This window comes from Lampetra fluviatilis, chromosome 46 (genome assembly GCF_964198595.1).
Source record: "Lampetra fluviatilis chromosome 46, kcLamFluv1.1, whole genome shotgun sequence".
In the NCBI taxonomy this organism is placed as follows: domain Eukaryota; kingdom Metazoa; phylum Chordata; class Hyperoartia; order Petromyzontiformes; family Petromyzontidae; genus Lampetra; species Lampetra fluviatilis.
The window spans coordinates 5,383,147-5,396,416 of record NC_136320.1 but is presented as its reverse complement, the minus strand read 5'-3'; the positions used below and the strand labels follow the sequence as shown (position 1 = coordinate 5,396,416).

The following is a 13,270-nucleotide window of genomic DNA, read 5'->3' as shown; positions in this document are numbered from 1 at the left end:
AACAAACATATACAATGCTCTCAGCAAGGGCTCTTACAGAGCAGAGCAATCAGCGAAATGTCACCATCATTAAGTCACAATTCCTCCTTTGTTCAACTTTATTTAGACGTCTAAATTAGGGGTCATGTGGCCGTTTGTTTACGTAACCTAAACGAGAGCCCTTGTTGATGGATCAGAGCGGCGTTTCTTTGGCAAGGGATTTAAGTTCAGTTCGGTCTCCGCAAAGACTTTATAGAGTCTCCTGACAGCATCGAAATCATCTCGTCCATGACGCAGCGCATTCGAAACGCATCTCGCTCTGCGGAAGACGCGCTCCGTCTCGCATCGATTAAAAACGACGAGAGGCGAAGCAGACGTCGAGGAGGAGTTTCCCACTTTGTGTGAAGTCGTGCCGAGAGATTTCATTTGCAGCCGCACGTCCGGAGCTTTTCAAATGCAGGCGGTCGGTCTCCTTAACGTGAAATCGATGTGTTCTTAAAACTGGCGTATAACTCCAGCCAGCCGTGATCCAGTTATCTGTAAACTAGATTATCCCCGTGGGTAAAATCTAATTTGCAATTCTCCCAGTTAACCTCGACCTAAAGCAGCATGGCGCGTTCAGCTCGTCGCAGGATCACGTGAGCGTCGGGAAGGAGGCTCGCGGCATTGGAAGTGGCGCAGCTGAAGACGCTCTCCTCCTCGTGGCCAGCCCCGCCGTCTTCCTCATCAGCGTCCACCTCCCCACGTCCTCCTCCACCTCCTCCTCCTCCGCTTCTTCGTTGGTCCCCACGCATCACGCGAGTTTGAAAGGCAACAGCGGCCATGCCCCCCTCGTGGTGTTTGAGATTTGTCGAAGGTGCCCCTGGTGTGCACACACAGCCTAGCTCACCTCGTCCACCTCACACATCCTAGTCCACCTCGTCCACCTCGCACACCTCCACCTCGTCCACCTCACACATCCTCACACATCCTCGCTCACCTCGCACACGTCTGCGGTGTTTGTTGTTCTTGGAGTGACCGGGCGCTGACTGTGGTGCCCCCCCCCCCTCCTGGTTGTGGAGCTCCCTACCGCCCCCCCCCCATCCGCCCGATTTCCCTGCCGCATCGCATCTCGACCCCTTCGTCCCCTCCGGCCCTCGGCTGCCGGCGCAGTTGCACCGCCTGCACGCCGACAGCTTTGTGCCCATCAACGGCGCCAGGAGGTTGTTCCATGTTGCAGTGCAGCCCCCAATGCGGGCAGGGAAGCCGCCTTGGAGATGAGAATCTGAGAAGTTGAAACCGGTCCCACGTGACCGCGACAAAGCAGCAGCAGCGGCTTTAGCAGCAGCTTGAGCAGCAATGTGTTCCAGCAGCAGCTGCTGCTGGAACACATTGCGAAAGCTTCACAGCTGTTTCTTCTCCGAAGCTAAAAAAACATCTCCACGACATCACCGTCTCCGTCTGTGCTTCCGCGACATACAACTCCTGACCCTTCCCCAAGTCACACAGCCACTGTCCTCGCATCTCACTCCACTGCATCCCCCCATCCCACCCTCGGTCTCCAGCGACGAGCACTGCCCATTGCATTCCCCTCGTCTCTTCGCGACACGCGCCCAAACCATCTCGAGTCTGCGCCGCTCCCTCGCCTCCTTGGGCATTCGATTTGTTTTACATCCGTGCTGGAGGAATCCGATTAGCTATAAAGCTCCTTTTTTATAGAGTTCCAGTAGAATGTTAATATTAGTAACCTGCCAAGGCTCCAAACCTATTCATTCAGCGTCGTCTTCGTGGGATAATGTCCAATATCCTTATCGGCATTCTCATCTCTGCCCTTTCAAACCTCTCTCGTGCCTCTTCTCCGGTGTCCACGTCTCCACGCGGAAAAGTTCAACTCCTCGATGGACTTTGATGTTATTCTGTCTATCGCAGCACCGACAATTGGTAAACGGTATTGTTGTTTTAATCCAGAAGGAAAACTCCAAGAGGCGTCACTGGCACATGTTACTCGTTGTTTGTAGTCTCGAGTGATTTTTATTTCTCGAAGTCTCGGTGGGTGGGGAACCGACTCCTTCAAACGCAGAGGGCTGCGCTGTTTACACATTCCGTCAACAACAAAAACAACGCGACTCGCATTTACAGTTTATAAAGCTGTAACATTTATTAGCCACAGACTACTGTTAAACATGTACAACAAATATTAGCCACAGATTAATCGTAGTACTCATAAAAGTACCTTTCAAATCAATGAGTAATAATTTAAAGAAATGCGACTCTTAAACGAGACTCGCGAGAACTACTCTATGCTTACGGAAGCAGCACGCGGCGCGGTGTGGGGCATGATCCACTCGCCCACTCGTCCCGTTCGACTCCGGTAACCATCCCATTGTCTACGGAACTCATCCTGGTTCGACTCCGGTAACCATCCCACTGTCTCTGGAACTCATCCTGGTTCCACTCCAGGGCCCATCCCATAGTCTACGGAACTCATCCTGGTTCGACTCCGGTAACCATCCCACTGTCTCTGGAACTCATCCTGGTTCCACTCCAGGGCCCATCCCATAGTCTACGGAACTCATCCTGGTTCGACTCCGGTAACCATCCCACTGTCTCTGGAACTCATCCTGGTTCCACTCCAGGGCCCATCCCATAGTCTACGGAACTCATCCTGGTTCGACTTCGGTAACCATCCCATTGTCTACGGAACTCATTCTGGTTCATCTCCAGGGCCCATCCCATTATCTCTGGAACTCGTCCCGGTTCCACTCCGGGACTCGTGCTCGTCTATTCCCCGCGAGTTCGTGGCATCGGACTGCCCCCCCCCCCCCCCCCCATTTAGCGCTCACACCTCGCAAGGCCGGCCGGCAAAAGCCATCGGCGACATTTCAACCAAATAATCTACGGTAAGAAGTGTATATCTACGTTATTCGTTTTTTTTTTGTATTTATAATTCTACACTACAGAATGATTCCTCGCACTTCCGTTTGCTTACGGGTAGATATCTGCAGTAATCACGTAAAAAAAGGTGAAATAAGATCGAAGCCACATCAGCCAGGCTCAAAAACGTAAGGATTAATTTGCATGATTTGCAATGGATATGTCTCGAGACCTTCACTGGCCGTTAATACAAGTGACAACAACGGCGGCGGCACACACAGATCGCGTGTTTTGGTGACGGCTTACTCGGGTCGGATGAATCCTGAGGTGGGGGGGGGGGAACGGATGGGGAAGGGGGGATGGGCTCTGGCATGGACACAAGACAGAGATACACCGACACACAGGGGCACACGAGGAGACTGGTGGGGAGAGAGGGCTGGGAAGAGCATGCTTGCAAAGGAATGTGTGTACATGGGATGGCGTGCATTGATGCGTCACGAACACACCGGGGCTGCGTTGCCTTCCGTCGCGAGGCTGCGTAAAAATGGCACTCGGGGTAAGGCGAGTGCCAGGGCGGTTCCACGCGAAGCCCACTGTACCTATCTACAAGAACAGAAGAAAGTGATCACAGCACTTGTTCACGTTATACTTCTTTCTCTACGATTACCCCGTTGAAACGAAAGCGTAATTCAACTAACGGGCCAGAGTCCCTTCCCTTATTTTTTGTTTAGGCAGCGTTATATAGTACACACGTCTTTATTTTGTGTTTTTTTTTTACAGATCTACCGGATCAAACGTCGTGGGGTTTAGCTGCACGCGGTCTGTGCTAACCACAGAATATTGCAGATAATACTGTCAAGGAACTCCCTGCATCACACAGTGGCCTCTTCGACTGCAGGGCCCCGCCGATACGTCCTCATACCGCTTCAAGTGGCCGTTGGAAGTCTCTCGCACGATACAAAATTCCAGTTCCGTGCTATCGCTCTCTCACAGTTCACGACGCATCCTCGGTCCGCTTTGCGCGCTCGTCACCTGACAAACCACGGACGGATTCATCCAATGCCACGACCAATGAACGTTGTTCTCCCGCGGATGCTCTCCGGCACGCGTCTGTACGCGTTACCCCCCCCCCCCCCCGAGCGCCGTTTTTGCCGGATTTGTTGGGAGGAGGATTGTGGAAGTTCTTTTGTGGTGTGGTCCGAGACGACTCTTGGTGAAATTTCAAGGTGCCACGAACAGGGTAAGTTGTTGTTGTTGTTGTAGAATATGTTGTTGTTGTATGTACGTTTGTTTTTGGTTTCTATCGGTAGAGGCTGTGTTGCTCCGCCCCACACACTTTTGCTTTAAAATAACCGGCGTCACAAACTTCGTGTGAATATGAGAATCAGCAGAAATGTGTAGCCTGGGTCCCTGGGAGCAAACACTTGGCAGAAAAGCGTCAGAAAAAGTGCAGATGCAAGCGGCATGGTCGGTTCACACGATATTGAATTCCACCATCGTGGCACAGAGGGGCTTTTCAAAAACTGTTTTGACATCATGCAAAGTGAGAATATTATGCCAATAGCACAATGTAGGGTAGGCCTCCAGATCCATCTGGTTTAAATTAAAGCAATAATTTTCAGGGCAGCTACTGCATGTACCCTGTATTTGTGAATACTTAGGCCATAGGATGATATTTATATACATAGAATACAACTTGAATTGCTTCTGAGGTCTTTAAAACACGACGATATAATGTATGAACTAGTATGAGTCTTAATTTTAACCGATGAAAGCAGTTAACTTAAAAGCAAGGCTTATTTAACGTTCCGTCCACGACACCACATTTACAGCGAGATGGGGGGATTTGTACAGATGGCGTGAGCAGGTGGCTTCCCGGTCGGAGCCGTTCCGAGCGCACGGTGCAGCGGCGCCCAGCGGGGCTGCGGCCGTTATAGGCTGGTGACCAGCTGGGTGCTGCTGCCTTCTCGGATGTCTCCCTCGGTCGCCTCGCTCTTTTTGCTCTCGTCCGGCGGAGCAAAGCCCTCGCAGCAGTCCACCTCGTCCCGGCTCTCCCTGTTCCCGCGCCCCGCCGCGTGGCCGTCCCCGCCGTCCCGGCTCGGCTCGGGCGGCGGCGGCGGCGGGGGGCAGGCGTCCCCGCGGGGCAGGTCCCGCCCCTCGCTCCCGCCGCGGCTCGGCTGGTAGTAGGCGTGCAGCTGGGGCTTGGAGGAGGCTCGCGGCACCGACTGGCAGAAGAGCTCCTGCTCCGCGCCGCCGGCCCCGCTCGGGTCCGGGCGACCGGGCTCCCGCAGGTCGGGCATGCTGGTGTACAGCGAGTCCCGCGTGGGCGACTGCAGCTCGGCCACTTGCTTCGGAGACAGCAGCGGGAAGAAGGTGACGGGCGCGTCGGGGCCGCCGGGCGGCCGCGCGGCCCGGCGGTGGGGCGGCTGCAGCGAGTGGGTGCGCGTGGGCAGCAGCGGAGCGCCCGAGCCTTCCTGGACGAGCCCCGGCACCCCCACCCCCTGGGCCGGGGCGAGCGTCGGCACGTCGGCGACGATGGCGTCGTCCTCGCTGCTGCTGCCGCTGCCGCCGCCGCCGCCGGCCCGGCCGCGGTCGAACTGCGGCATCGCGTCGTCGGTCGAGCCGTCCTGCCGTCCCACGTACACCAGTTGGGCTTTGAGGTCGCCCTGCAGGCTGTCCCGCTTGCCCACGTAAACCAGCTGGTGCCGGGGATTGCGGTTCTCCCACTGGTTGTCCTGCCGCCCCACGTATACCAGCTGGTGCTTGGCGGTGGCGTCGCGCTCGCCGCCGGCTAGGTACGCGGGTCCGTTGCGCGAGTCGCTGTCGGGGTCGGGAGGCCTAAATCCCTGCGCCGATCGGCTCTCGAGTACGCCCTCGGAGTCGGAGAGGAAGACGGGCCCGTTTGTCGGGTGGAGTTCGGAGAGACGGGTTTTGTTGTCGTAAGGGGGCTCTGAGAGCCCGGGGCCGCCCCGCTGGTCTCCCAGGAAGTCCCTGCTGCTCAGATGGTAGCTCTTGCCGTGGTTACCATTTAGCGGTAGAGTATCCATTGTGCTTGTGTCTCTTGCATTGGTCATTGAGTGCTCTGCAAGCGACGGTGGTGGGCGGGGTGGGGGCACAGGACGGGGCAATCAAAAGTTAACCCTCGCAGGTCGGGCTCTCAAAAATTGATAACTGCAAGTTGCTATTTCAAAGTATAATCTAAAAAGCGAAATAAAAAAATGACGATGATAAACGATAACCAACGATGCGGATATACAAACAGCAACTCATAAAATGTATGACACATAAATGCATTAATCCCCTAAAGTCAAATATTGGATTCAAAGAGGTCTGGGAGAATCAACGGCATGGGCCGTGATGACCTCTCGACCTTGTTCAAACTCTCATGAAGTCACACGTCTTAAAAAATACTTCCAAATACCGCAATGAAGAGCTATTTTCTTCAGATAATCTAAATGAATAACACTCGTATAGAGTTTAGTACAATTTGAAAAAGGTGACTTTATCAGATGCCAAATTAACCTGTGAATGGGGCATCAGCAGCAGGGGCTCAATGCATTTGAGACGCAAGTGTTTCCAGCGCTTGTGGATTGGCGAGCGAAGCAAACACAGAGGGCAAACTCAAGCAACACACTGTACTCGGGAGGGGAACAGCACTGTACTGTGTACAGCCTTCCTTGTGTTCGTAATCATGCCTACGTGTTTTACATCATGATCAATTTCAGGATTGCATTTGTGTTAAATTAATAACGGTAGTCCGCTACATTTACCATAAGTTGACTTTATGAGAACAACATTCGTCTATCAATGGCATAACTGGAGTCTCAAGCTAAGAAAATGGGCTTTTTCAAGTTGCCGTGTGTGGCTGACAAACATGGATGACGGTAGCGGAATATTATAACATTTAGTATGGAGGCGTAGGCCTCGATTACAAAGCTCCCACGAATGGAAGGAAGCCCTTCCACCAGCAGCGGCATGAGGAAGCCACTGCAGGTCTGCAACTTGACCCTTTGAGAACATCGTTTTAATACCTTGCTTGGCCGGGTCTGGACCGTGGAACTTGGAAAGGCCCAGGGTTTGTGGTTTTACTTGGACTAGTTATGCCACTGCGCATCATAGTCAAAAGATGAGTTTAAAAACCAAGTTTTTTAAAATCAAGAAACGTCAACTCCCCACCCGGTAATTTAAGACACGTCACATTCAGTTTCCCGAATGTTGAATCTAAAAAAGGATTTACTTTTGATGGGAAAAGTTATCGTCTAGAGCCATGCTTGACTGTCGGCTGGCCACTAGCGAGTGCGTGAGGGGGTTGGGGTGGGGGGAAGAGGGGGGGCAAAGGAAGAAAAAGCCAAAAGTTACGGCAGCACAACCCAACAAGAATGGAATACAGCGAACAAGCCTACACAGGGTGCAACAAGTCCGTCCTGCTGACCAGCTGCTCTGCCCGTATCACGAGATGTGCGACTTTTGCACAAATCCTGAGATTTTAAACTCGGCATTGAGAACCGCCCGCCGCCGACCACCTTTAAGCGGAGAGACGTGAATCAGACTCCGCTCCACATCGACAGCTAAGGCCGCCGCTGTGGACGCGAGTCCGAAATTTAACGGACTGCATTGGCCGTGTCGGGACCGGCGTAATTGTGAAAAGAAATTGAGCACCGCACGTCCGCATTAGGAACGCCGCCTTACAACGGGAAAACCACCGGGCCTGGGTAGGATGATCTTTCGGGCAGTGGCCTGCTTCTTCAGAGCAGAAGGTATGGCAGAGAGATCGGCCGACTTATTGACAGCGATGGTGCCTTGTGAAAACTAGGGGGGGGGGAGTTTAGTTGACGTATCAACAGTTTTGAATGGACAGAATGGGATTTAGGGAAAATGCGTGCTCTGAAGAAGCACACGTAAGCAGAACTCTGGTTCCGTATCTCCATCTATGAATGAGAATATGTTTTAGTCCACTGGCCTCTTTGTCTTTCCAGAAGCAATATTCAGAATCAGAATATTTATTTATATTATCCAGCAGCATTTGTTAAGCAAGCAAACCCTGGACTGGTTTTGATCTTTGGGTTCTCATCAGCAAAGTCAGCTTCGTTAATTAAATGCTGCTAGGTTATCAGATATTATTGGCAAGGGCACTCCATCCAAATCACTTCACGGCAAAGAAAAGATGAGTCTATATATGCTCTGAAGAAGGATCATTACTCAAAACGTTTGCCTGTTAAATGTATTTTCCATTGCAAGGCAGCATTAATGATGAGGGGTCGGCAAGATATTTTTTTTATTTGAATGGGCGAAGCGGTCAATTATACTGCATGTAAGCACACAATCTGGATATTTACAGAGCGCAGCATAGGATTATTAGCATACTTGTAATGTATTTTGTAAATATTTAATGGTAATTATTCAAGAGTCTCACGCACAAGAAAATATCAGCATTAATCCCTCGGCTACAAATAAAGCGCTCGGACAATATATGACACAATTCATACATTCATTATCCATGCAGTGCCCGACAACCATTGCATCGTTCCGCTGAATATACAAACAGAATCTCCATTTTCCTGTGACTGCAACGTTTAATACGTTTATCAGGAGCACTTACTTGGACGTAATTTTAGCGTGCTCTACAAAAAAAGGGGGCTTAATTTTACTCTAAAGGTTTTTCGTTTAAAAAAAGTAAATAAAAACAATAAAAGCACATTCCCTTTAAAATTTAGACCTGAAACATTTCACAGAGCACTGCGGTCTAATTACAGTGTTGTTTTAGGTGCATGAATCGGACACTTAAATTAATCACAAATACCCAACACATTCAACAGCGCAATATAGAACTACCCTCTACTTTAGTAACGCACTAATATTGTCACACGTCATGTATATATGCGGCACGTCCAGGAGGACATGTTAATAAAACACTTTCCCTTTGCGACAAATAGACATATTTTTTAAACAACCACATTTTTGATGTCGGTGAAGAGTTTAATGCGTTTTTGAATGCATCGCTGTTCCATGCTGCTGGTTTGCGCGGTGAGACGTTCTTGTTATATAATCTTGATGGTGAAATCCAGCTCTGCATGACCTCTCTCTAAAACCGACAGTGGCAGGGCTGAAAATTGCACTTTTAGAGCAGCGCCGGAGGTATTCGCTTTTGCAATTTTCGTCCTGGACACAAGGAGCGGGGTGCGACTCTCTAAGGCACTCCCCGGTCTCCTCCAGGTGACCACGAGCGGTGAGGCCAGAAGAACCGAATTCCTTCAACGGAACTTTGACATTCGTCAATGACACTGCCCTGGAGAGGAACACGTGTGTCACGCGTGGCGGTTCAGGAATTGCCGCTACTTCCTCGCCTTCGACTTTTTTCCTGTGCTACTGACACGCGTGTTGGGATTTTGCTACTTGTCATTGTGCAACGTTGCCAATGAATGCGCTATCACGAGAAAAAAGAAACGTGTTTAATTTTGACAACACTTTGATCGTCTGTTGGATTGCAACATCGCTGTTATTAGAACAAATTAAAATCATTATTTTGGCCACTCAACTTGTGTCTTCCCTATAAAACCTTACACAACACGTGATATACAACAGGGTGTCCATGAAGGCATCATCCATTATTTAAGAACCACAATTAGGCAGCGGTGTGAGCTATGTGACTAAAGCTACAAAGACAAAGATCCCCCAAATAGCTTTAAATAGATTGCCGGGGAAAGTCCCGTGAGCGTCCAACACTATGCCCAGTTGCCTTTGTATCCCGAGTGCTGATGTCTAGACACCGCAGCCGGGTACTCGTGCCAGTCTGAGTCGACCTATGGGAGGGCACAGGACCGGTGAAAATTATTTGCCACCGTTACTGGTCGAGAGCAGGAATCAAACTCGCCGGGTTTATAGTGCAGCGCGGCCACCACTGTGCCACCACTCCCCTATAAAAGACAAACAACTACAAAGACAAATATCCCCCGTATAGCCTTAACAGACTGTAGGAGCAAGCGCTGTTAGCGAGTAGCACCTATGAAGGTCGGCACGGCACACGAGGGGGTGGGTGGCCAGCACCACACCCGGCCGCTTTCATCTCCCTAGTAGCGATGTGTACACACCGCACCAGGTACTCATTTGAAGCTGAGTCGACCTAGGGGAGGCCCAGTACCGGTTCAGACAATCGTCACTGGTGTTGGCCGTGAGCGGGAATCGAAATTGGGTCTCCGGGTCCATAGCGCAGCGCGCTAAGCGCTGCACCACCGCTCCCCATAACAAAACTACACACACACGCACGCGTGGTGGTTAGAAGATTTTATCTTGCGAGTCTCGCCTCTTTGAACTTCCGCACGACCCCCTTGGCGTTGGCGTTGCACGTTCGATCGTGATTCGAATCCATATTGCCCACGGCCCGACCCAGTTATGGATCGTTCGAATGCCTGCGCTTCGTGGCGCCGGAATATCGCCGGAGATTTTATGTGAAAGAAAATCTCACAACAAAAATGCTGCCAACATTTCAACCACGCAGTTCAAACCGATGCCTAATTATACATTCTTTAATGATGAATGATACCTTTATTGACACCCAATTACCGAAAGAATCATTGTGAAAATGACACGGTAATTACAATTACAAATTACGCCGCGTTGCGAGTACGCATTGACGTAAAAAGTCATTGCCAAGGAGAAGCGGCAACGCCTCCCCCTCTCCGCTGCAAGGGGGCCCTGTCAGGGATGCGTGGTCACCGCATTAGCGCATTCCTTCGCCTGGGAAATTGAGGCTAACCTAAGAATAACTGGGTTTCTCATCTATAGGGCAACCTACTTCATCTGTGATTCACCCATCTGATAAACGTAATTGAATCGTTTGAAAAGTGCCACGGTGCGTTACATCCGCGGCTGGGTGTGATGTGACGCGTGGTTTGGGTTTGATCAGGCGACAGGCTGACCCCGGGCGAGAGGCGCGGGGGGTCCTTGCGGGAATCTTCCCCGTGGCTGCGAATGTTCAGACCCCTCACGAGCAGTGGCGGAACCGTGGCTCCAGCTTGAGGAGGCTACACAAGCTCCACTCCCGGGTTTGGCAGTCTCGGGTGGTAAAGCGTGCACCGTGGGTCTCCAGTGAGAATGTGGACTGCTCTGGTGGTTGGCTTCATCATAGAATCGCATAGAGATCCATATAGTCACACAGAGACCCATGGACTCACGGAGAGGCGCATAGACTCGCATAGAGACCCAGTTGACTCGCATAGAGACCGACTGATTAACTGAATGGAATGCACTGGCAGAAGCTTCGTAAGCGCTTTTCTCCAGACAGGCACATGCAGCCGATGCAGCGTCTCAGGAGATCTGTTCTCTTGGAGACACTGGGTCATCACCATCATCACCAGCAGCAGCATTATCACATGTAGCCTTCACATTCATATCAATTCATCCACCTGCACGCGTTATCACACGAGGCTATAAATCCCAGATTGACCTTGCAGGCTCCTCTCTTTGGCGCCGTGGAGCCACCAATCTGAACAAAGACCCTTTGTTTAGCTCTCCGGCACGCTCTCGGCTTCTACGATGCGTCATCCGGCAAGACGTCCGCCGTTTCTCCCCACGAGCTGGGAGCTTTGTCAGCAACCGAGCCGACGCCGTGCCGAGCAGCACGCGGTCCAACGCGAAAGCACATCGGGCAGCCTCCGATTATCGCGGTTCGCTACGTACGGTGCGAAAGAAGTTAAACGTGCATACGCAAGGCGCAACTGCGAAAACTCGCGCGGCGGTCAGAGCCGCGTTCCCCTCGTGTTATCACTCGTGTACCTTCACCCTGTCAAACCCACGATGCCCCCTCCCGCGGGCGAAGGGTACAAGGGACAGTGCGCGGTGGGTGGGTTGAGGGCAGTCCGCTGGGCCTCCCACCTGGTGACTTGCGGTAGAGGCCGGTGGCCGGCGCGTTACACACCACCGTGTCGGCCAGCAGCGTGTTATACAGGTTGTTAGAGCCATGCGGGCGCAGCAGGGAGTTGCTGAGAAGCTGGTTACCCACCAGGCCTGTACGGCAGGCCGGCGGCAGAAGAGAGCGCCGTGGAGAAAGCCCCGGCGACAGCAGAACAGAGAAGACATAGGAGAGAAGCGTGCATTCACAGCAAGGCAAGGACAGCAGTGCAGAGAGCGAGGTGGGCAGGTGGCCTCCGAGGCCTATGGCTTTCACCTTCTGACATATTTGGTCGTTATTTGCTCACAGCTTTATTCCAATTCGTGCTATCGGCGTCGCGTCTCGAGACCAAGTCTCGATTTGGATCCCTTGCAGAGCAGTGCCACCGTTGGTGTTAAGAGAGCGGCCCACCAGGAAGTGGATATCACAGAGCTACCTCTGAGAACCGTTTCAATGACCTCTAAGTCCACACAGAAGGTAGCACTTTTGCACTCGCTCTGCATACGAGAGTTATGTTTTTCACATGAAAGTCAACGCGATGTTTTAATTCACAGGGCTGGAATTGAACCAAATTTAAGTGGAAAACCGAAGGTGATACGTTTTTGTACGCAGTCATTGCTGACCCGAGGCTGAGATCAACAACTCACTTGAGGGCCCAGTTTAATCAGGATTCGAAACCAGAAATCTGAGCACTGTCTTTCACTTTTAAAAGTCTAATTCAAATTATTCCTGGTGGCACCTGTCCAACTTCAGAACACCGGTCCAAAGGACTGCGGCGGTCCAATTATACGCGGAGCGTAAGCGTGACCTCTCACCAATTCACGCTACGCTGCCCGTCTCTGACGCATTTTACAATACTGATTTTTTGGTTTGTAATTTTATAGGCGGTTGGCAGGATCGGGGGGGGGGGGGGGGGTTGGCCTCATGTGCACGTCGGATATACTCGGCGATTCGAATCCCAGGCGGCCAGCGGCTGCTACAGCAAGGCTCTCAAGGTGGTTTGCTGGGTTGGTGGTTTCTCTGGTCGCTCGGTCGGCGATGATTTCCCCTCCCCGTGACACAATGAATTGTCGCGACTTGTGGCGGGTAACAAATTGCCTCGAGAGTGAGCGGCTGCAAGGGTCGGGTAAACCAATTACATTCAAATTACACAAATGTATCAATTCTCATTCAACACACATCTTTATACGTGACATCTTAAATAAGTCCTCCAATTGCGTTGCTGCTATTTAAGGTCGTTTCACGATGACGTCGCCAACGGATTAGGGAACGTAATTCGATTTAAAATGCGCTGATTCACCACAACGTTTTGAAAAAGACAAAGACCGCCGTAGTTTGGGCGACGTACAAAACGTGACAACGCACTGTGACAACATCGCCGTACTATACGCTCTACAACCCTCTCGAAACGCAATCTCTGCCACCATATCTGCCGAGTACTCTGTATTAACTTACATTATACTGTGTACATTTGGGAATCTTTAGTTATCTTTTTCGGCAATTATAAAATATTTTTCTACAAATTTTGACCAAAATATTTACCCCCAGGAA

At 51.4% G+C, this 13,270-nt stretch overlaps 1 protein-coding gene across 21 annotated transcripts in view; it reads right to left on the bottom strand.

The window, feature by feature from the left end:
* Positions 1-2,866: 2,866 nt before the first annotated feature.
* The window catches only part of LOC144947689 (adhesion G protein-coupled receptor L2-like), a 343,364-nt gene continuing 332,960 nt past the window's right edge, over positions 2,867-13,270 (bottom strand). For 12 of the 21 annotated variants that reach the window (XM_078876969.1, XM_078876974.1, XM_078876971.1 and 9 more), the window contains 2 exons: positions 11,704-11,835; positions 2,867-5,914 (listed from right to left, as the gene is read on the bottom strand). In XM_078876969.1, the coding sequence (XP_078733095.1) occupies positions 4,764-5,914; positions 11,704-11,835 (1,283 nt within the window). In that variant the 3' untranslated portion in view covers positions 2,867-4,763. Of the gene's footprint in view, positions 5,915-7,069; positions 7,122-11,703; positions 11,836-13,270 lie in introns of all 21 variants that reach the window. The other 9 variants (XM_078876977.1, XM_078876978.1, XM_078876981.1 and 6 more) reach the window with 3 other exon arrangements.